Source organism: Harpia harpyja, chromosome 4 (genome assembly GCF_026419915.1).
Source record: "Harpia harpyja isolate bHarHar1 chromosome 4, bHarHar1 primary haplotype, whole genome shotgun sequence".
NCBI classification, from domain to species: domain Eukaryota; kingdom Metazoa; phylum Chordata; class Aves; order Accipitriformes; family Accipitridae; genus Harpia; species Harpia harpyja.
In genome coordinates, this window is record NC_068943.1 from 72019778 (window position 1) to 72044717 (window position 24940).

At 41.7% G+C, this 24940-nt stretch overlaps 1 protein-coding gene across 4 annotated transcripts in view; it reads right to left on the reverse strand.

The window, feature by feature from the left end:
- The window catches only part of PLEKHG1 (pleckstrin homology and RhoGEF domain containing G1), a 143616-nt gene that overhangs the window by 39938 nt on the left and 78738 nt on the right, over positions 1 to 24940 (reverse strand). For 3 of the 4 annotated variants that reach the window (XM_052784734.1, XM_052784733.1, XM_052784735.1), the window contains one exon: positions 12979 to 13517. In XM_052784734.1, coding sequence (XP_052640694.1) covers positions 12979 to 13517 — 539 coding nt within the window. Of the gene's footprint in view, positions 1 to 12978; positions 13518 to 18823; positions 18942 to 24940 lie in introns of those variants that run through there. The other variant, XM_052784736.1, reaches the window with a different exon arrangement.

Sequence of the window (24940 nt, forward strand, 5' to 3'; positions counted from 1 at the left end):
CCTGCTGTCAAGGGAGAAGGGCGAGGAGAATACCTCCCACCACCAACAGCCAGCAAGCCTCCAAACGGGAGCGGCCGAAGTAATCCATATGCTTTTATAAAATCTGTTACTAGACACGGTTTGTGATTGATTTTTTTCCTCTCCCATGTCCGCGCAGAAGAGCGGAGTCTCTGAACTGGCAGGAGGACCACCTCGCTGGCATCAGTCCTCTGATAGGTAGAAGCAGTGGAGGAAGCCATACCACACTCACCTGGGTTTATGACCAGCTTCCTCAGAACTACCTAATTTACACGTGCATTCGGCGCACACGCAGCCTGTGGGTAACAGCAATAAAGCAAGCGTGATACAGTAAGATGATACTTCGCTGACTGCATGTAGAAAGGGCAAAGATTGATGGTAAGAGCACTCGTGAGAACACAGTATGAAGAAAGACTAAAAATAGAGAAGCACATTTAAGTTCTCTTTCCACTGTTTAACATTGCAGAGTAAGGTGATAGTGACAGACTTCTCCCTACACTTTCCACAGTTAGGAATATAGAAAGCCAGTTAAGTTAAAGTTAAGTTAAAGTTAACAGTATTAACTTAAATTTTACCTACAGAAGAGAAGGGGAAGAAAAATACTTTTTTTTTTTTCACATAGCTATTCCTGAGTGACAGATTGTCTATAATCAATGTGACTTCCTCACCTATATTATAGATGTTAAAACACTGCCCCATTTACAGATACGACAGACTGGAAGCAGTGACCCCTGGTAGGTCCCCTTGGCTTCATCCACATGCATGGAAATCCAGAGGGCGAGTACGCGTCAGCCAAAATTAGCGGTGAGGAATTCCTGAGTCCTAACACTATGCCTTGCACCTCTAAAACGCACACTTTCTTTGGTTTAGGCTGCCTTTGAACAGTTGTGCCCGTGTAGAACACGAGCACTGGTGGGGTTGTATACAAAGTCAGAAATTTCTAGGGCACGTCAATGTCAAGAACATAACAGTCGGGAGATCTTGTCACAGGACTTCAAGTTGTCAGAGCCCAGCTAGTCCAGGGAACTGAACTGAAGCACTTGCCCTGGAAAACTTTGTCAGTGAGAGGTCCCTCAACACTCCCTAGGCTTTTGTACTGAGTTCATCCATAGGGTCCCTGGGCTAGGACAACAGCCTTGCCACTGCGCACAGCTGGGAGGTAGCAGCATGGCTTTCTGCAGCTGTGGGCTCCCCCTTACCGCTTTAGAGCCTGAGCCTCTCAAGCAGGCTCTGCAGATCCTCTCAAGCAGGCTCTGCAGACCCTCTTGCCCCGGCCCCAGTGGCAGAGGATGCCCACGTCAGCTTCCAGCACTGCTCCACACCTCCCTCCTAGGACTAGAGTGGAAGGAGGCACATGTGCTACAATGCCTACTCCTTCGGTGTAGGGTTTTATGTCTTTTCTTTTTGCCCAATGCCTGCTTTCTTCTTGCATCATCTTTGTCCCCCCATGAGCCATTTTAGAAGGAATGCTGTGTCTACAAAGCTCTCTGGAGGATCAAAGCCTGCCCCAGCTGATCCAGTGTTGAACTGCCAGCCTGCTTGGATGGAGTGCTTTCACAGATTTTGCCTTCTTCACTGAAATGAATTTTTGCTCTAATGAAACACAAAGTTTAGTAATATTCCCTTGTTCAACTGCAGGAATTTCATGCTAAAATCTCCCATCTTAAAAAGACACCTTGGAAGGCAGGCTGCCAATTAAATCAAACTGCAATTTGACAGAGATGCAGTAAAAGCATTCATAAACTGAAACTGGGATTCATGGATTATACACTGAGAAGTCCCCCAAACTGTCCATCATCTGTAAAGACGATATAGGTAAATCACTGGGGACAGAAATTCACATGTAACCCCAGGTAGACAGTTCAGCACACTAAATTATTGAAGTTGTAACCAACTGGGTTAAAACCACATCCCACGTTCATCTTCAGGTATCAGCCAGCACCCACTGCTAAATCACAGCTATAGGAATTTTTCGCAGAAGATGGCACTCAGAATCGCTGCTCAGAGGTGCAGTAAGAGGCAAGTTCAGAGAGTGGATGGAGATCGTGGGACGATAACAACTGCTATCAGTAGTTTATTGACATTTCATTAAAGACCTATGTGAGGCCTCCATCTAACCAACTTCCTAAAGTTAAGATGAAACACAGGTGAAATAAGCTACAGTAATGAGAACAGCCAAATAAAAACATTAAACAGTAATCAGGATGTCAAATAGTTTGAAGCTGCTAGGCAGATGAAGTAAGTGCTCTAAAGATTTCTAAATCTAAGGCTGCAACTGAGGCTTGATATCATCAGTGTTAATCATCATCATTCAATAACCTAGAGCTTTTTTAAAAAGTACCAGCTAAAAATGTTAATAATTATAAATTAAAAAAAATAAAACAAACTCAAAGTTCATCAGGACATGTATAAATTAATTCTCACAACACAGCTTAGCTGGTCCGAGTATAACCTTATTGAACCATAGTCAAGCAAAGCACAGAGAAGTATTAAGGCATATTTAGCCTTTGAATGTGTGAATCACCCAGGAAAGGAACCTGAGTCTTGTGCTGTAGACCCTTGCCCTGTTAAATAAGCTTTCCCCGATTTGTAAGACAAATGAATGTTAACGTTTTTTTAAAGGAGATCTTGATAGCTTACAAGCTAAAAGGAGACATTCCAGAAGAGAAATGTTTATTTTAAAACACAAGAAGGGAAACTGAAAGAGTCTGTTTTCCAAAGAATGAAAACGCGAACCCAGCATAAATCTGCACACATCCTAAACACACATTTATGTTAACCTTAGTAACCACATGATTCCTGGCAACTTGTGGATGGCTTTTATTATTACTATATGAACAGCAATGAAATAGAAGCTTATAGTAGTGGGTGGTTTGCAAGTGAAACTTTTAAAAAAGTGTCTTACTTGTAAAACGGTCTTCTCATGAAACCACAAAAAATAGCAGCTACCTCCACACCTTAATCTGTGGGAGTGGTGAGAGCGGAAAAGAGAGAGAGACACTGCTATGTGGTTTGTTAAGCCTTCAGGTTTCAAGGTCATGGATTGCTAGAACACTGTTCACTGACAAGCAGTATTTAATAACAATGATATAACAAATTTAAAAGCAGTCAAATATCTCCTGAGACAAAAATGGAAATGGCCATAATAAGCAAATAAAATCCCAGAAACTATGGTCTGGCTGGAAACGCAGAAATTTGTTGGCTTTAAGATACCAATTCCAAGTTCTGGAATTTCTTTACAGAAATCCCAATCATTCTGAAAAAAAAATGTATCATTCTGCAAAAAAATTGTATCATCATAGTAAAACATTTAAATATTTACTGAAAATTTCACAGCATAAGCTGCACTTCCTCCCTCCTGTCTCTCAGCTCTCAGACCTATTCCTTCCAGTTTTACTGTCCACCCTCTATAAACCAGCTTTCCCAGAGCTGCTGCTCTGCTCTGTCAAGCTTCACATTCCCTGCCAGTAAGCAACAGCAAGGCGGAGGGCAGAGGTGAACAGATCTCTCTTGTGTTACTTTCTGACTTCCAGAAGGGCTCTATACATCCCACTAACCAGGGACACAGTCTCCCCCTCCAGCCCCAATACAGTCACAGGAGCAAAGTTTCACTCCCAGACTCCCCTGCCCACCACCAGCACTCTTAAACAGTGCACTCTGTATTTAACTACATCTTCCCCTTGCCTCCCCCCTCCCGAAAGAATAAAGCTTTCCGGAACAGAAGATTAACTTTCACCCTTTTATCTATATTCAGTTGCATTTAGAAAGCGGGTAGGAGGTTGCAAACAGCATGGTTGAGCAATTTATGCCCTGTTGCAAGAAAAAGGAGAGTAAGAGCAGTGGCAGCCGGGCTTTTCAGCAATTCTGCAGCTCCCTGAAGAGCAACAGCCGTCCCTGCCACTTCTCATAGAATCGTTTAGGTCAGAAAAGACCTTTAAGATCATCAAGTCCAACCATTAACCTCACACCGCCAAGTCCACTGCTAAACCATGTCCCTAAGCACCACATCTACATGTCTTTTAAATACCTCTAGGGATGGTGACTCAACCACTTCCCTGGGCAGCCTGTTCCAGTGCTTGAACCCTTTCAGTGAAGAAATTTTTCCTAATATCCAATCTAAACCTCCCCTGGTGCAACTTGAGGCCGTTTCCTCTTGTTCTTGCTTTCTTAGGAGAAGAGACCGACCCCCACCTCACTACAACCTCCTTTCAGGTAGTTGTAGAGAGTGGTAAGGTCTCCCCTCAGCCTCCTTTTCTCCAGGCTAAACCACCCCAGTTCCCTCAGCTGCTCCTCATAAGACTTGTGCTCCAGGGCCCTCACCAGCTTTGTTGCTCTTCTTTAGGCATGCCCTTCTCTCCCACCAAGAGCTTGAGAAAGGCTCACTGTACATTTATAGACAGCTCATTTATTACTGCAGTACAACTCACTCCTGTGCTGTCCAAACACAGAGCTAACCTTAAAACAAACGCAAAGTTATGGCTATATATTTGTGCTGTCTTAATGTATGCAATCCCAGCCATACGCTGAAGCTCAGCAATCACCTGACGAAGGCGGTCCCTGTCCCAACAAGTTTCTACAATCTAGCTGTAAGGTAAGAACTGGATGCAAGGTAGAGGTAGAGAAAACACAAGGCAGCGATGACATTTTATTCAGTGTCTTTCAAATACTTGGGAACATGCTGAAAGACAGACATTTATGAATGTTACCAGCAGAAATAAGACTGAGTAGTGATGATGTAGATAAGAAAAAACACGCATCAGTATATTTAACCCTGGCTTTACATATTTCCTATGAGGTTAGTTTACAAACAGCTCCCTGTTCGTGCCACAATATAAGCAGTTGCCTTTACCACATAAGTGGTTTGTTAGGTTACTTCTGGTTGTTCACAACACAATATATTCCTATTGTACAGCTATAAAACATCTTTTCCAAAGCCCAGAATCCTTCTCATATGCCCAGAAAAACAAGGTTTGGGTTTTGGTTTTGCTTTTGTTTTGGTTTCATTTAAGGGTACAAATGATGAGAAGCTTAAAGCATACATAGCTGGCAAAATATTTTTGTTCAAGATCTTGGAGTTTCAGAAATAACCTCATCTAAAACGATTTAAGATACAAACACGAACAACAGTTTGTGTATACTTCTATCGCTTTAGATTGCTTTGGGATGTTTAATACAGCTCACATCCAGGAAGCAAGAAGTCTGCAGGGAAAACTGAATAGTCCTACTGCCTCAGAAGAGTCTGATTTACTTTAGGTATTTCTTCAAGGGTAGCCGGAACAGCTGTTCACACCTGTTGGGTAACATACCTAGTGGTGTCACAAAATACCTCACCTCTCAACAGTCTCCAGTGTGAATTATGGTCCTGGTTTTTAAACAGCAACTCCAGAAACAAAACAAAATATTAACATTCTCCAATACAGCTGCTTCCAAATTTACTACAGATTTTTCTTTTTTTTTTTTTAAGTGAAACATATTTCTGCTCCAATTTATACTGCTGTAACTCTGTTTAAACTTCATGGACTTCAAGAAGACCTCTTAGATATGTACCAAGATCCTCTAGCACAATTTCGTTTCAGCTATCATATCTGAATATTACTGGAGAAAACTTTCCTTGCTTTTAAGCCGTGCTTTCCCTGAGGAGGTCAATCAGAATTTGACACAGCTCTTCCTTCATGGATGAAAAAACAAGCAGTGAGAAAGTTCATCAGCTCAAAAGTATACCAAATACTAATCACAGTTAAACTTATCACTGTCACAATCATAATATTTGTTTTGCAGGTAATTTAAATTGCTCATCCAAATTTTCTAAACGCATAAGGATCAATACTAGGGAGTCAGAAAAAACAGTATGTGTGCTAACCTGCTTTTAACTGCTTTTCAATGTCATAGCACACAAGTTTCAAAGAAGGAAGAATCTCACTCTGAATACGACTGTTTTACTTTAAATCTAAACTAAGCATCTTTTCCTCTTTGTATGGGACAGGCTTTGCAGCTGGCCCCAGAGAGGAGAGCCTGTTTCTAAATCATCACTCTGTTCATAAGGAAATTAAAAGTAAACTGCCTAAAAATCACGCACTCACCACCTGTGTTCTCTCTTCTTTACTGAAGATTTAAGACAAACAAATGAAGTATGTCAGCAATCTTTGTCAGACAGACCAGACTTGCAAACCTGCAGTGCCTCTACATGAAGCTAAGGTATTGTTCCATAGCTTTACAGCCACTGATATGGTACGCTAACTTCTAGCCTTAATGCACTGAAGAAAAATACTAATTGTGAGACCACACATCACTGCTCCCTATACTGAGTGAAATAAAAGTGATAAAAACCTCAGAAGAATGCCATCATTACAGTCTGATGATTACAGCAGCGCCATAAAATTCTGGATGCTTCTACAGGAGGGACTGGTACAACCTCTCACATCACACTTATCTTCTCAATAACATTCAATGAACTTTCCATTGAAGCACCCTGAGAAATTTCTCATCTACAAGGGCAACTCTGCTAATCAAACCATTTCTTTTTGGTGGGTGCCAGAATTCTGTACTGCAAAACAGAGGTACTCTTCTGGAGTAACATCTTTACATGCAACTTATGTCAGCAATCTAAAGGTACTTTCCGCAGGCATGTAGGTTAGCAGCCATAGAAAAAGAGGTTGCAAATGGAAATTAAGCATAATGTGGGAACAAACATTCTGGGATGCCTTCACTATATTGCGATTCCCACCTTTTGAACCTAGGAGGAATTAATTTAAGAGCTATGCTATCCGAAAACCCAGTGCACCAGGAGCTATGCTTTTACTAACACACCACAAGAAGTGACAATGCGCACGTGCAGTCTCCGGAGTTGTCTTTTTAACTAATTGCCTAAAATGTAGAAAGAGACATCCTCTAACCACAGCACTAGAAGGCAGGAAACTGGGAACAATAAAACTCTGATACTGACTTCCTCTCAGAAGGGCTTCCCTTAATCACTGGTGCTGCAACACGTATCTACTGCAAACATCCAATATTTCCCCTTACAAGGCTTCTCCCCACCCCCCGCAAGGGGTATATAACTTCGACAGACTTGCTTACCTTGGATGAAGCTTTCCACGTCAGAAACCCACCTCCTTGCTAAGTTGTTTTAGGAGATCTCAGCAAAAGCATTCCCCCAGGCCTTTTTGAGAAAGAACACCCTTTTTTTCCTTTTCTCATGTTGAAAAATTTTGGTGACCTTTCCCCCGAGAAGACAAGCACCACCAGGCTGACTAGCAGGGACAAGAACCATACCCTCACATCTCAATGAGGGGCAGGAGCAGACTGGAGCACGACGGAGACTTTATTTCCGAGACTATGCCTTTTGCTGTCTTTGTCCAAATCTCCACATACTTGACCATTTTGCGGGGAGGGTGGGTGTGGTGGGAAGGGAAAGAAACCCCTCAAATTTGCATATCCCCAGTAGGAACTTTTAGCAATGGTCCTTTGCATGTTTCAGCTCAGGCTTCACAAGGTCTTAACCCACAATTGCCATTCTCAGATGCTGCCAGTCACATCTGGTTCAGATCTGCTCCTCTAAAGCAAGAGCAGGGAAAAGATTGTTCCTGTGTCTCAGTGACCCTCTCCAAACCTTATGCAATGTGGAGAAGCATGCTGTACAGTTCCAGGGCAGAGGAGACACAAAGAAGTCCTACAGAAAGATGGGAAGGAGAAAATGGGAACAGAACTTGATGGACCCCAGAAGATGGAGACTGAATGTTAGCAGAACTTAAGAGGGCATAGAAATTAGGAATGGTGATGAAAATGTTGTAAGAAGAAAAGAAAGACTTAACAAAAAGCTGAGGTATGGAGGGAGAACTACAACAGACCTGGCAAAAGGACTCTGACAACTTATTTAAGAGAGTGTCTTCAGACCCTCCGAGAGAACTTTGGAGAGAGATTTGGAGTCAGCAGACACTAACATGGGAAAAAGAAAGAGTAAAAAGTGATAAATCAAATGAGGAGATGAAACAATATGGACTGACAAGGGATGAGGATGGGATTTATTGAGAGAAGACTTAGGACAGATGGGCAAGGAGACCATAGGCAGAAGGTTGTGCAGAGGAGAATGGGACTTTCTAGGTAAAAAGGCTTGAATGACGAGTCTTAAATATAAAAAAAGAGGGGCAGGGGACAAAAGGTCTGGAGAGGAGATAGGAGAGAGACTTCAACTATCCAGTAAGGATGATTTAAAAAAATGTCACATTTGGAGTGAAAGGGTAGAGGAACTCATTCACATAAAAGAGGTCTCGCAAATTTCAGATGGAGTTGGAGTTTCCTAAAGCTCAATGTCCGTTTGCATCAAATATTTGTGAAATGCACTGACAATGCATGCTTCGCTCCCCTCTAGTTACTGTACAGATGCCAACGACTTTTTAGTGATATTATTTTACTGACAGGAGTTCTTATATCAAACGGCTGAGGTTCACGCAGTGGATCTAGATGTTCTAAATGGGCTTATATTGCTGTGAGAGTGTGTTTAACATAACATGACAGGTACATGCGGTATACCAGTGCGTTTGCATTATTTCTTCATTTTGCAAAGGTAAAACACAGATGAGCATGCCTTTTTCTACAGTTACAAGCATTTGTACAAATTATGAATATGGGCTTCTGACTCCTATGAACTGCAAGAGCAAAAGACATTTTTATTATAAACTCAAGGACAGCATTTACTCAGGGAGGGGGGGGAAGTTACTTCAGTAAGTTACTCTAATTGAAGTTTATGCCTGTTCTAACTAAATTACTACTTGAAAAGGTCAGGCTGGGTCCTGAAGAGAAGACAGTCTGCAGGTTCTGCCCTGGCCAGTACACCTGTCAGCATGACACAAGCAGGAAGCAGAGGTATCCGATTTCTCATCACAAACTTGCCCAAGACACGCTTCAAGCTGTACTAATTCAAAATTTTAATTATACTTAACAGATCATCTGATAAAACATACCAAACAATGGAAAATTTCGCTCTATCTTTGTTACAATGCTTGCCTGTGCAAGAATCACAGCAGCATGCCTTAGAACAACCATAATTCAACTGTTCTTTCAGGTCAGACAAAATGGCTGTACTGCCTAGAAAAGCAGTTGTTTTTAAAGCATATCCTGGGGCAAAGGGAGCCAAATAGTGCCTGTATGGCCTCCTCTCACTCATCCTAAGCCCATGAAATACTTCTTATCAGCAATTTAAAAGAAAGCTGGAAAACCTCAGCAGGTCTACAGTATCTAAGTTAAAGATCGCATTAGCCATGTCCTATGAAGTCAATTTCTACATCTGTCTAGTATTTTGGCACTGTTAAGAACAAAGACCACCCAGATACTCAAAAGCCAACAGAAATTACGTCTTTTTAGTTTATTTTTATTTATTTACTTATTAATGACCTAACAGCATTAGGTCAATAAAGGCATCGAAAAGGGTGAAATTCTGTTTTCCCCCATTCACTCCATAGTCTTATGTCAAGTATGATAATTCTACATGTTCTAAGGATAACATAGGCTGAAAGGACACTGCCCTATGCTAGGCTAACTCTTAATGAGCTGACTTTGCATAAGATTAATGGTACCAGGATCCTACATGCAATTCCACACCATCCACATTAATGGGTCAACTGTGTACAGCTGTATATGTTCTTTACATCTGTGCACAACTAATGTTGGAAACCAGTTCCAGGCACATGAACGACAAGAAGGTAATCGAGAATAGTCAGCATGGACTCACCAAGGAGAAGTTGACCACCCTGATAACCTTCTATGATGAAATGACTGCCTTGGTAGATGAGTGAAGAGCAGTGGATATTGTCTACTCTGACTTCAGAAAGCCTTCTGACACTGTCTCCCATAAGATCCTCATAGACAAGCTGATGAAGTATGGGTTGGGTAAGTAGATAAACAAGGCTGACTGAAAACTGGCTGAATGGACAGGGTGATGATCAAACGCACAAAATCTAGTTGGAGACCAGTAACTAGCAGCACACCCCAGGGGCTAATACTGGGTCCAGTCCTGTTTAACGTATTCATTAATGATCTGGATGATAAGAGTGTGGATGTATTAAAAAATAAACCAAACCAAACAAAACAAAACCAACAAAAAATGTCACCACCACCACCCCCCCCAAATAAAAAAAAAAAATCCCCACAACCCCCCCAAAAAACCTAAAAACAAACAAACAACACCCCCGCCCCACCCCCCCAAACCTCTCAAAAAAGCTTGACTGCATCACAGGCAAACCTGCTATGCTTGACACCAGAAATTTAGAGAGTGGATTCATGGACGTGAGTTTTGACACCCTCTCAGTTCTAGCTCCAGAACCTGTTTCAAAGTGCTGGAAACAACAGTAAGAACATGTTCTTTTTAAGTATGTTTCCATCGTCTACAGAGAAGGTAGCATCAGCAAATTCCTACTACCAGGGGACAAAAAGCAATAGACTAGATCTGTACTGACAGTTTTCAGCTGAGGACAGAGGGTGATTAAAACAGTACCTATTGATTTCTCCCTTTTTGTTCTTATGCCATCCTCAGTCTGACATGTCTTCAACTTTTAGCTCTTTGTACCTGGGTTGCCCTGCTTCTCTTCCTCCCTCCCTCCCCCTGCCAAACAACTCCACCCCAAAACAAAAAACCTTCTTTCTATTTTTAGGCTGTGTACATAAACTGCTGTATTGCAGTCAGCTGCAGAACTGGCTAGGAAGCTCCAGTTCCAACCAATTTCATACTCCCCTCAACTTTCCACTTCCTGGGTTTTCTCTCATTTCCTCATATTTTTTTCCCTCTAATGATTTTCTGTCTCCGCTTCACACTGCTTCATTTGCTTATGCCTTCCTCCACTATCTCCCACCTTCATGTATCTCTTCAGTTCCCACACACTTCTTGGACAGCAGTTGTCCTTTGACCCTTCCCCAGCTCCCCTTTTCCCATTCTCATCCCATTTCCTAACCAGCTGCCAAGATTTGACCCATGTTTATCTGGAAAATAATACAAATCAAGCTGCTTCCCTTCATCTTAGTTTGGCTCAGGACCAGTCAGCTAGCTGCCAAACTGAATGGCCTCAAGTCATACAGGCCTGGATAGTCAAATCCTGTAAGGCTGCGACACTCCTGCAGATGTCTGTGGAGTCTTCCCATCCTTCCCACAACCACCATCCTTGGTTAAGTAAATCACTGCAGCATTGCTAAGGTCACTTGTGGAGAAAAGAATCCTGAGAACATATAAAATGGGCTCCTCTGTAACATGCTTCCAGTCACACCTCCCTCCCCTACGACCAAGCAAACATGCCCAGCCTGAGGTAGCTGGTTCCCCACCATCCTCACCATTTGGGAAGGAGCTCCTTTGAAGCCCCCAGATCCTCAACACTTACCTAAGAAATGCCGCACTGCCAAGCACTCCATCTCTCAAACAGGCTGTCTGGTGCCACACAAAGCTTTCAAGATTCATTACTTATTAGTTGCTGTAGGAAATACGCTTGGGTATTTCACAGGTAAATTCCTCCAGTTCTTTCATAACTTCAAGAGCATTTGCCACATTTACACTACATCTACTGTAGTGATGCTTAAAGTATTTCTAGCAAGCATTTGTTGGCCTTCCTACTTGTAAATGGAAAATCTGTTTCAAGATTTTAATGATAGTTTCCAGTTTCTCAAGTTGTATAGTTTACTGCACAGGAGGATGAGTGAGAGCTAACGTTTCCAAAACCACAAAGGTCATGTCCAGTGAACGGTGACTACGCACAGAAGCTGGCTTGCTTCTGCAGCATATGACAACCTTAAACACTCCAGAATGAAACTTAGGCAACAGTTGAATGTAGAGAAACAACAGCAGCTACAGAAACCAATAATGTTTCGCAGAAAAAGTCTTCCTTGTTAGAACTCTGGGGGGTGGGGTGGGGGTGTTTAATCATGATGTGCATTTACGTTATCAAAGCCTTAGAGTTTTTCCCCGCTTATTGCGTGGGGGACCAAGCGAGTTGGAGCTGTGGGTGGGGCAAATATCTCTAGCTGAGCGATACTTCCTTTCGCAGATGACCTCATACAGCTACCTAAAGCTATATATTCTATAAAGTGTATTAAACATGCACCTCCCAAGAAATCCTTCTTTGTGGGTAGTTGTACACACGTAGGTTAAGTACATAGACTACAAACAATGGCCAAAGGACTTAATTGTCATCTTCAAAACCACAAAAGAACATGACTGATGGCACAGTTACAAGTACATGGAGTGAGCAGAACAATCCAGAGAAGGATTCATCCATGGTTTTTGCTGTACCAGAAAGGGGAAATGAAATATTGTTCATCTGGGGATTGGACAAAAACTTCACTGCTGCTAATAAATGCTACACCCATTTATTAGCACCACCCATCCAGACATAGTATTAAAGAAAACATAATTCCTTCATATAACAGCCAAACAATAGGGTTTTCCAGCAAATACGCATGCCACATTCAATACTACAGGCCAAGGACATGGAGTGAACAGACTGCAGCTGTGAGCTGCATGAAAGGGAGAGAGAAAAAGAGAAAAAGGCAGGAAAGAGCTTGCAGGACTAGAAGGGGGGGGGGCAGTGGGGGTGAATCAATAAGTGGGACCCTTCAGATAAAGCATTTAAAGGGGCAAACAAGCTGTCTGCTGTTTGCTTCTCACTACACACTCCAGGAAACAAAGCATTGTACATTTTTGTGGTAAATAAACATTACTGCAAAGAGTTTACCGCTCTTTGTTCACTACAGCTGTCAACTATAGAATGTTTTTTTCTGTTATTTCTTCATGAACACATAGTAACAGCTGAAATCTATCTAATCAAATAAAAACTAGAAACACACGAGAACAATGATGTTACACTAATTTATAAAGACCAGCAAATGCCAATTCCATTGTCAGGTCCATCTGTCCTGCTGTGAAATCAAACAATGTAAAAAATAGCATTATGGAACAGTTAACACCATCCTAACCAAGACTCCTACCTTCACAATGCTTTTTAGATCCTGCACATACATCCTTTCTGTCTCCAGAATCTCTTGGACAACTCTATCTACGTAGAGGAGCTTGGGACTGGTGGGCTCTGTGACCAGGGACATTGCACAGTTTTTGCTCGCTCCTTTTGGTTCTGCTTTCCTTGGCGTGCTTAGCCTTTTTTCAAGGCTTTCCTCAGGATCCTCTTGCTCTGCAGGGGAGTTTTTGCGTGGCTTGTTGCTGGAAAATCGCCTGGCTGGGACCAGCTCTAGCTTGATGGCACCCGTTTCTTTATCCTGATTGAACAAGCCCAAGTGGCTGTTTGAAACCAAGGTCATTCTGCTTCCAAAGGAGCAGTGGCTGTCCCTGGAGGAAGCAGAGGAGGAAGTGGAGCTAAAGCTGACGGGACGGTCACTGTCCGACAGGTCCATGGTTTTTTTCTCACAGTAGCGGAAGGGTCTGCTCTCCTCGTGCAAATCTTCCCCTTTGGTCTTGGAGTCAAGGGCCTCTGTCACAGCTGGTAGAACATCAAGAGGTAAGTGGAAGTCATCTAAAAAAATAAACAGAAGGAGTGGGTTTACTGTTGCTGTTCCACATAACACAAAAATTGACAACAGATACTTTTAAAGCTTTTTGCATACAAAACTGCCACAACTCTATTTTAACTAAAGGACAACCTGAACAACGTGATTTGGGGGTCACTGTGGCTCTAATGCTTTTTAGGGGGGGGGGGGATCCCCCACTGGGGGCTACTATACAGGCACCGCATACCTCCTGCTCACATATACGCCTCTGGCACGTCCTTCTTGTGCCAGTGTTCTGGGCTGGGTGCTAGCGCGTGCACTGCCCACACTCAGCACAGGAGAGAAATAAGACTCAAAGATTTTCCTTAAGGTTAAAAAGAAACCTCTGTCGGGAGCAGTCCCTGCTATCTCCAAGCTGAGCACTGACCCTGGTTTGGAGGCTTTGGAAAACTCAACAATCACACAGTGATACCAGACAGTATCTTTCGTTTTGAATGCTGCAAGGCCAATAGTCAAACAAAAACTAAAAGCAGTTATCAATTACCAGCCCTGTGACTTGTACAAAAACACTAAAATCAGAATGATTTCCCAATGAAAATAATGTAGCTTCTGAAAAAAGAGTTCCCACAGGAAAGAGTGCTGCCAAATAATTCCGTTTTCTACTGGGAAAATAAGTCATTCTAAAACTGTTCAGCTCAAGCCAGAATATTACCCCCCTGCTGAACTGACCCAAAGCTGTTTTTCAAGTCAGGGCAACAACAAAATAAGATGTCTGTCTTCCTGTCGGCATTTCAATTCTACTTTCTTTTTATTGCCGAAATGCCCTGCAGGACACTGTCCACAATGCAATGCAGATTTCTCTCTGCCCAAGTTGTGTGTGATGCACTAGGAGAATCTGCAAAAGCAGCTGCAGGCAAATTCAATACTTCAAGGTTTCGTTTCAGTAAGTGTCCACCCAAAAAAATCTTGCCTCAAACTCAAAGAATTCCAGAACATCTGTCCTGTGAAAAAGGGAAACTTGTGACAATTTAGGAAGAAAAGCAATCCTGGAGCTACCCACACAGCGACAACCTCATTTTTCAAAAATCATACTGGCAATTACAGCTCTAGACAGCAGTTTCAGTAAAGAAACCATAAAGCCAGTAAACTGCAAATTAAACCCGCCCAACCTTTAAGGTGGCCCTTCTTAAACTGAGGCAGACTTGCTATGCAATTACAAGCAGAAACCTCCTGGACACTGCTTCTGCTGCAGTTGGTCTGCAGGGGGGTGGGGGAGAATTTCATTCAAAGCAGAAAGCCACTCTCTCATTTTTCTAAATAAAACCCTACTGTTTATTTAAAAATAAAAAAAAAACAATCCAAAGCACATGGAAAAAAACCCAAACAAAACAAACAAACAAAAAAACAAAAAACAAAGGCCCAGAGAAGAATATTTGATTTATTTGGCCTATCTTGAATGCATAAGATTTTATTTGTACATGAGTAATTAATACTGCCATTTCAGTGATGATGCTACTAAGCTTTCTGTTAAGGAGAAGTATTGCCCTCAAGGTAACGCATGGAATTAACACAGAGTAATTTGCTCATTACATGGGTCAGAAGTTGGCTATTAGATTAAAAACCTAATTTGGCACCTCTGTACCCCTGATTTTACCTTGAAGTCTAAAAATCTATAGCCTTTCTTTGTGGCAGGTTCTTCTGGTTTTGCAGCATAGAAGTGTATTTTCTTACCCTTCTTGAATAAATGACATCCAAGTACAAACTCCAAAATAAAATATAAAGCAATAAACCAGGAAAATATTTAAAACTGAAGAATGCAGTGAAGTTCTCTTGTTTCTAAACAGGTATGGATGTTTGCCTTCATATTGCTTGTGATAAGAAAGAATGCATTTTTGATAAAGAAGAATGTATTTTTGTTATCAGCTTTGGATCATTTTTCACATTCAGTTAGAAAGCACAATGTTGCTGTGCAGCTGTAAACCCCCTTGAAAAAAGCACCAGATAAACAAGATAACGGGGATACCCTTCCGCTAACTTACTTCAAGATATTTTACTAAAATTACATTACAAAGAAACACCCGATTAGCCACTTTTAGGGGGGAAATAAAGGGTTCCTGTGACATTCCATTACTCCATGCTCTTTTCTTCCTGTTTCACTGATACACGGTCTAACTCTCAGATAACCTGAAGGCATTAATATGTAATATTTGCTTCACAAACACTGTCAGGCTCATTAATATAAAAACCAAACAAAACACAGTTCAGGTCAATGAAACTGGAGTCAGAATAAATGTTAAAAGTAGACTTTCATAAGACATACTTGTAGCCAGAAGCAGTGGGAGATCTTCACATGTCTTAGAAGAACAAAACCCCTTTTTTTCTTGTTTAATAACAATGTCATTGCTTAATAAAAAAAAAAAAAAAAAAAGATTCACTGTAATAATTAAAATGGGCTTGCTCTTTAACACCTGTATTCCCACTGACCTTGGCAAACCCCAGGCACCTGCTAGGCATGGCTAATTAATTGCATGCAACACAGTTGACTCAAGTTCCTCCATTTTTTGTACAAATGACTATTCCTGTATGTTTCTATGTAAGTCACACCAAGCAAACTATTTGCTACTTGAAAGTCACGGTCTGTTTTGTCCTCAAAGCCTCACCCTGACTGCCAGCCTCAAAAGTTACTTTTTACTTCATTCTTACTCCTTTCCCAGCCAGGTGTAAATTGGTCACTTGGCTTCTCTGTGGAGAGTTTTTGCTAAAATTTTGCCCAGTAGGTCTCCGATCAGCGAAACATATTTCTCGGGGTCTACGCAGACAGCACCAAAGCCCAGTGCTCCCGCAGAGCAGCAGCTAGGCACCTACGCAGCTGGTGAACCCAGCTGAAAGGCAGGGCACTCGGGACCAGGGATTTCAGCGTGGCACAAAACCGGGAAGCAGCTTCCTTTCCTCAGCTGGCAAGTCCTGTACCAAACACTTTGCAACCCGCCGGTGGAAGTTAGGGCTTGGGGACATGCCCTGGCTCTGCCCAGCTCTCAATTTCTGCCTCAGCTACAGGTAGCTGTTACAAACCCATAGCCCTTCCCAATAACACAGGATGCGTAAATCTTCCAAGGCTTCACAGGTTTATCTTTAGAAACCCCTCCGAGACTAGGCAGCATTACCCCCGCTGCTGAAATCAGAAACAGGTATTTTAGATGATTTCTGCAGTCACAAGTCCATCAGAAAAGGCAGCAGCTGAATCCAGTTCATTGCCACAGCCATGTGCCCACCCTCTTTTCTCTTGTCAGGGTCTGCATTTGGCTTTTCAGACCTCTGGTACAGTTTTACTCTGTGGTTTTACCCCAAAGTAACTGCATTCTTGCACCAGCTGCCTAAGGTCTGTACTGACTGCCTGGTGAAAAATTCACAAGGGAGTTAATGAGAGTGAGGGGAGAGGGGAAACAGCCTGGCCCAAAGGTTGCTCTCCACGTATCATAACCGGCCTTTGAAAACCCTGTAACCTCTTCCAAATTTCTGTCTTTGATACAAACTTACTATAAAAAGCAAGTTTATTTCTCCCATACCCCATGGGACTGATTTACAAGCCCCCCCCCCGGCCCCGCTCCCCGCAGCCATGAATTTCAGCAGCAGCACCAGCAGGTAGGTGCATTCACGAAAACTCGGGCTGCAAACAGTTTGTGTAATTGTAGGTACCCCCAGACCCTCACACACGCTCTGAGCAAGTCTTGTACGCCCTGACCCATGACTGGCCCGGTTCACTGCTTTTTTTGTTAGGCGTTCTTTTGTTTACTGAACCTTTTCAATGACGAACCAAAATAATATTGAAAACTTTTGTGAGTTGTGAATAACGGTATTTAACTCAGTCTGAGGAGAAAAAAAAAAATAAATCTTCAATTTGCATACTTTAATTAAGGAATAACAGTAATTACTTGTTAGTTCAGCACTGAAAGGAGGATAATTACTACTTGTCCCTACTCACAAGGAAACACGCTCCCCAAACAAGGTCATTTCTTGTTTGTGCCTTCGCATGAATTCAGTTAGCCTCTCCCCCTCCCAGCCCCTGCAAACCTCCCTTCTGCTCCCCCTCCCTCCCCCCATGGCACAGCCCCAGAGCGCTCCCCAGCAAGAACGTGTCCCTACTCCACAGCAGTGCAAGGGCAAGAAAAACCCGCATTTCACCCCAACAGGCAACCGTAATATTAGTTACAAGACTGAAGGCACATGCAAAGCAACTATCTTGGCGTATCTCGTGTTTTCAGCATGCAGTCATAAACAAGTTCTCACCAAAAATGCACACACTTCTTCATCACTTTTCTTTAACAAATACCTCCTTCCTGTAACTATATTCATGGTAACGATAAGTGGTTTTCCATTGTCTCTGCAACTTTGGCTACCCTAGAACATTAGCGTACAATGAGAGATAAGCTGCTTTAAGTCAATTTTATATCTAAATACAAAGATCCCCAAGCCCTGTCTAAATATAGGCGTTTATTCCTCCAAGTTGTTTACTGCACATGACATTTTAAGACATAGTGCATGACTAAAAACTCGTAAGTCAATTTATGTTCATAATTAGTATTGTTGTTGCCTTTCTCCTGGCATGAAAAAGAGCACCTCAGATGTTATCTACAAAGTCAACATTACCAGAAATTACAGGCTTCACATCCTCTGGAAGTTTAGCTACATAAAAGTGATGAGACTACAAGAAATCTTTCCTGTATTTTCCTTGAGATATTTTCGTATTTCAAATAAAGCATTCATACTGTGGATACAATTAAGCAAGACTGTTTAGAACAATTTCTACATTCAGTATCAAATTCAAATGCGGCACTAGAATTGAGAAACATAAATGTTACACAGCTGCCTGACCAAGAAAGACTAAAATACATCCACTGCAAGAATCCCAACATGATCTTAAATATACTCCCCCTATCCTCTGCTCTGAATAGTGTCCAACTGAAGGTCAGCAGATTTTTAATTATTAGATTTTGCATATGAACACATATAATTTCTAAAGCTAACACCCTCTGTGAGCAAAATCGCATTAGAGAGCTACAATATTTGCAGGATTAGATCTCTAGTCTGAACTGTCAGAAACGATATGCTGCCAAGTACTTTAACTGAACTTTGAGCAACAGAAATGCCATTTATGAGAAATCTTACAAGGAAAAAAAGTCAACAACTAATGTGCCTCTGTCTGTCAAATTACTGCCTCCTCTCACACCCCCCCCCCCCAATATTTAAAGCAGAATAGCCTCTGTTATAACCAAGCACGCTAATGCCCAAGAACATTATTGCAAGGGAAAAATCCTCTGCGACAGTATCTCACCACTGAGGAATGTCTCTGGCTCCTCGCACCCAGGACGAACAAGTCCTCTCTATTTTTCCAATCCTCTCCGAACAACCCACGACCTACCTGTGCGGCAGAGGAGAGGCACAGGCTCTGCCTTCAGCTGTTCCCAAATTACCTCATTGGGCACTCAGGTAAAATGAGAAGCTCTTACTAGTCTGTACAGCTCCTTCGCCAGAAATATTGCATGAGTCAGCTTTTATCTATCAAAACCCTAAACACAAAGGCTTTACAGAAACCTGATTCACAACTTTCTCACTGCCTTTTTCCCAGCACACCGACAGTCTTCGGCATCACTAAGAGCCTTAAATGAAACATGACATCATGCAATTCAGGGACAGGACAATGGCCATCACTGTGGGTAACTTTAAAATGCACACTTCACTGAGCAACACCCACTAACTTCCATTTTTCCAGGCACAACGCTGTGAAAACATCAAATAGAGCCTCCACTTCCAGAGGATTTATTGTGCTTTGCTCCTTGATTTGCAGACAATATCGATAAGCATTGTAAAGCAAATAAATCACCTGATAGTATTGTGAAATTTCTGTCTTTATGTTAGAAACTCCCACGAACCTGCGATGCAATAGGATGATTCTCGGCAATAGGATCATTCTGGATCCTATTCTGCCCTAACAGGAACAGGCTTTTGCAGGGTGCTTGCAAAGCTTTTTTTTTTTTTTTTTTTTTTTTTTACAGAGGGAGAGGAAAGACTTTCAGAAGAAAATGTGAAAACCAAACCATAAAGTACTCTGTGCTATATCAAAATGAAACAAAGTAAAAGAAAAATTAAAAAAGAGAGAGAGAGTTTTGCAGGGAAGGGGACAGTGAGGGAAGAAACAGGAGCAAAGATGAAGAAACAGAGAAAATGAGAAAAATGGATATAGACTGGTGCTAATTGGTGGGAAAGCTGATGGCTCTCTCGGCCTGTGGAGGGAGCAATGGCATCTCTGTCTTGGAGCTGGGAGGCAAAAGAAGTCAAGAGTTCCCAGCTGCTGGCACCACTTTCCAGGTGTGCTCTTACAGCTGCATGCTCAAATCTAGCCAACAAAGAGATACTCTATCTTTAAAATCATACTTGAAATTCACTCCCTCTCTCCTTGTAGGTAACATGGCCTCAGCTTCATTCTGAGTTTTCCTAAAGAGCATAGTCCTTGAACGATGCCTTTCAGCAGGAAACTGGAGGTAGAAAAAGGAAGCGAAGACAGCCTTGAGACCATTCGCAAAGCTGCAGAACACTTTGATCTGAATGTCGGGGCTGTCGGGGTGAAAGTCCGTTTTACCCAGGCTAAAAGACCAGGTGTTTACAACCTGTTGCCACGCTGCCAAGTCCGAGATCATTGAGACATGCTCTCTCTCACATACGTTCTCCTGTAGATTTTGAGGGGGGTTTTAATATTTACATATTTACATTAAAAGATACACACACTCATGCACACTTTTTGCAAGATCTGTGCAATACTTCAGACAGAGCCACCCCATACCTATAAGTCCTGGACACACTCACAGGCACAGGATGGCCAAGACTGGTCCCCACGTCCTCAGCCCATGCACAGTGCGGCACCCAGGTACTCGATCAAATAACCTGAATGTGGCAAATTTACCATACATTTGCTATGCTCCACATCCACACATTTCTGTCAGGAGCTAATGATTCATGCCTCTGGACCTCTGCTTCCTCACACCTTGTGCCCACCTTGCCTATGGAGGTTTTATCACCTCTGAAACAGGTTTTACCTAACTCCCAAGCAGACCTGTAGAGCATCAACCAGCCACAGGGCATTGCTTGGTCACTTCTGTGAAGTCCTATGGCATACAAACAGTACCAGCAGCTTTGTCGTTTAGCCATGACAAACCTGAACTCTGAAGGCTCAAATCAAGCCCAGTGACAGACTGACCCCGAGGCAGCCAGTGACAGAGAGCTTCCCACGTCTGCTTCAGCAGACTGCAGCGATGCAGCATGAGCTTCAGCCACTGCTCTGAACTGGCACAGTGAGCTCTCATGAGCATTAGTGGGGTGGGGGGGTGGAGGGAAACCGAGCTGAGGTCCTTGCTCTGTTCTGCCTTGCTCTTTCATCTCTGCACATTCACATTTGGTCTTAGCTCTCCCTTGCATCCCCAAGTACAAGTCAGCAGAAGTTTACCCTATACATGAGGATTTCCCCAAGAACAACCCCTTACCACCCATCACTTTAAATATGCATAGCACAGAGTTATTAGTGCAGGAGACTAGAAACGCAAAAGCCTTCCGTTTTACTATCTAATGTGCATCACCAATGAAACAGTACACAGATGTGCCAGAAAAATGTTTTTGCCCCACTTCTCCTCATTTTCTAGAATTTCATATCCCCCGAGTCTGGCTTTTGCTCATCTGCATTACCTTTTAAGAGCTGCATCCCCTTCTCTGCACCATCTCCTCCTCCTTCCCATTGTATGCACAGTGCCGTAAAACCACATTATTAATGTATCAGGATTAAGAGTTGAGAAAGGTGTTTTTGTTTTGGAACAAAGCCTTGATTTTTCTAAACTTGAACAATAATGGAGTTTATAAAGGTTAGGAATGATGTTATTCTATAATTCCCAAATGGCTAAGAATTTACTGAAGAAATAAGTGATCCTCAGCAAAATTTAAAAAAACCCCATAACTCAACCACAGGGTACATTCAGGCTTAAGGACACACTGACATCTTCACCAAAAGTGCAATGTAATGTATTAATAACTCTCTGCAATGCAGTAGCTATTTAATCTGTATACAGTACTGCAGAGACACCTAACAAAAGGAACAAGCCATCACATGCTGCTGATGTACTGCAACACAAACAGAGCATATGGATCCAATGCTCCATTTATAGGCCTTTTAAAAGGATTATTTTCCACCTCCTTGTGAATTTTGAAGGCTTGCTTCTCTCCTCGTTTAAAAAAGATGGCCTGATTCTATTCTATTTAAGTCAGAGCAAATTAAAATTCAGTAAACACATGTAGATATGAATGCATATGGAGGAATAATACCCTAGATAACGCAGTCAAAGCTTTTACATCCTTTCCTCTCTGCACATACCAGCATTTAGTGAGCAAGAGTAAACAGTAAGCATTCAACATGATGCTGCTTGAATGTTTTAGTATTTTTACATTCAAACCTCAGTGCCGTGACCTGAATGCAAATCCACATGGACTCTTCTTCCCGCCCAGCACCATACAGGATCAGGCCTTGCTGCTGGCACATTACTAGTGTCTCTCCATCCTACACTACATCACTGTAACAGTGCCTGGACATCAGATCTGGTTTTTTCTTCTTCCTGGACTACTCTACTGCTACAAGCAAATGTCCTGTCATACCAACATAGTACAGCTAAGGCAAGTTTTCAACTTCATCTAACCCAGCTAAAGTGCTGCTGAAGTTCACAACCTTTCAAAGCCTACTACAGCACAAGCACACTGGACATCTTGGCTAGGCATCCCCAACATAGCACAAGATGCTTGTTGCTTTATCAAGAACATTGGAATGTTTTTAAGATTAAAAAATGTTAACTGTCTTGCAGCTAGCAATGTAAAGTAGGCAAATTAAACTTTAGAGACAGATGCACAGTTTCAGTAGAAGGAAACATAGCATCTAGGAATCATTCTTATGAGTTACAGTGAAAAATTTAATTGTGTGACCACAAAGAAGGCATCTTTGTACAACTCAGCTCTTCCAATTTAACAAGAACTCATAAGTACAATATCTAACACAAACAGATTAGTCCTTTTAAACTCATTTTAACAGTATGTTGTTCATTTCTGCCATGGAATTCTCTGTTGACTTCCAAACCTTTCCAGTGAAAGTCCTGCCTGAAAAAAACCACATTTTGCAAAAGCCAGTTCTCTGGAATAGCTGACTTTGTTAGATGCCAAATAGAAGTAAGTTTCAGAAGCTTTAAACAGTTGATGTTTTTCTTTAAATTCAGCTAAATGATTTCTCCTGCTTGCTTTTGAACTGGGGACATTTACTGGAACCTCCTCTGCACCTCAGGAAGTACACCAACGAGAATTTTGAAACAGAACTGAAATAACAACACCAGACTCACACTAACAGATGTTCACATTTACAATAAAATAAAAACTTTCTTCTGGGTTTTCTCTCTTGAATAAAAATAAAAGCTGCAGAAAGCAGTGGAGAATAATCCTTAAGTTCTACCCAGGTTGGAACTGAGACATACTGATAGTGTGGCTCCACCACAGATTGGTTCTGGCATTTCAAGTCATCAGTCATTTTCTTATGCCCACCCTGCTAAAAGGGAACAGTAGATCTTTTTTTTAAGTTGGTATTATAACAGCAAGCTTAATAGCTCTTTCAAAACCCCCGTTCAATAGAAACGTATTCAATGACAGTTAAAGGACTCAGGACTTAATAAAAGACTGCAACAGATTTTTGCAGCATACAATCATCAGTATTTTGAAATCTCACAGCACTTTAAATGAAAATACATAAAAATACGCAGGTGTTCAAGTTCAAAGGAGTGTAACATACTGCAGCTCTTCTCACTATGTTGCTTCTATAGCTAAGTATGGTATTTTACATAAATAAGGTCAAGAAGACTAAGACTGCTAAATGGCAACAAAATAACTGGTCACAGCAGAAAATCAAGGTGTCTCATTGCTGCCACATACAAGAGATCTGTAAAAACACAGTCATCCCAAATGTTCATTTTTTGTTTTCTGCTGATGAACCTGTCACATCCCGACAGCTGTTTACCTTGATTTGGCCCTTCCCTACCCCTCCCTTCCCTTCCTTGTCATTAAGCTTTAAGGTATCTCTGTGAAAGCCACTCCAATAGAACCATGGTTGTGATGAAGAAGTGGCTTCACAATGCTTTCAGAGTTGCTTTAAGGCCATTCTGCAGCACATGCAATACTTCCTACTACTTTTTAGCTACTATTTCACGAAGACAAACCATTGAGAACAACAGAATTCCTGCCTCAAACAAGCAATGCTTTCCTTAGAGCTTTTGTATGCAAGCAGCAAAGCAGGAATGGAGATGATTTGAGATCACTGCAGTGTCAGTGTACAGAGCAGCGTAGCCTCTGCACGTATGTACGTATGGTGTTAATGCCTGCAACACTTATCAACATAACAGCATTCAAGATTAACAGTGCCAAGAGTCACACTTCAGAAGCTACAGAGCAAGAAGCAAACAGATTAGAGGCTTAGACTTGCTTACAGTGAACATTTGGTGCATAATTCACAGCAACTGACTTACTGAGTCATAAGCCTTTCTCTGCACTTTCTTATTAGAACAACAACATGCTTAATTCAAACCAGAAAGACAGGCATTTTATTAAAGCTATGTATATTGCAGAGCCCCTATGTCTTCTTTACCAACAGCCACAGAAAAATAATCTTATGGGCTTAAAAGTATTAAAATTCTCTGATATTCCTATTCAGAGATATTTTAATTGAATTTTATACACACATAACACCCTAGAAAGAAAGTCAGTGAAAAGGGATCTTCAGATTTCTACTGACCATTGGATTTATTATGCAATTGTTTGTCAATCTGGAGGGAAAAAAACCTGACAAACACAAACAAAAGAGGGGCATGAAACCTCATTCATAAAAATGTACCACTACATGTTTTACAATGAGGTCGGAGAAATTTAAAATGTTCATGAAAAGACATGTGGTAACAACTGTCTGCTAGCATCCTTCTGCTTTCCTGACTTTTACAGTCAGTACCATATTACTTCTCTTTTGCAGCCTTCAAACACTTTTACACTGGCCAGTTTTCAGACTGCTTGTTAACTATAATAAACAACATCTAAAGCCGTCCATGTGGCCCAAACAACTGCCAGTATTCAGTAAACAAATCAGATGAGCTTTCTCAGTGTTTAGGTCAGAGACAGGAAAAACAGAAACTTAGACTCCCATTTAAATCCTCTCAGTACAGCAAATGGAGTTATTTTTCTCAGATTTCTCCTTCACCCTGTATCTTTCTTCCAGATAGGGACATTCAATCCCACCATTTTTCTTGTTGTTTGGGTTTTCCACTTGCTTTTCTTTGAGAAAGGAATAGCAAATCCCTCCTTATTTAAATATTAGAGCTGGGATCCAAATAAA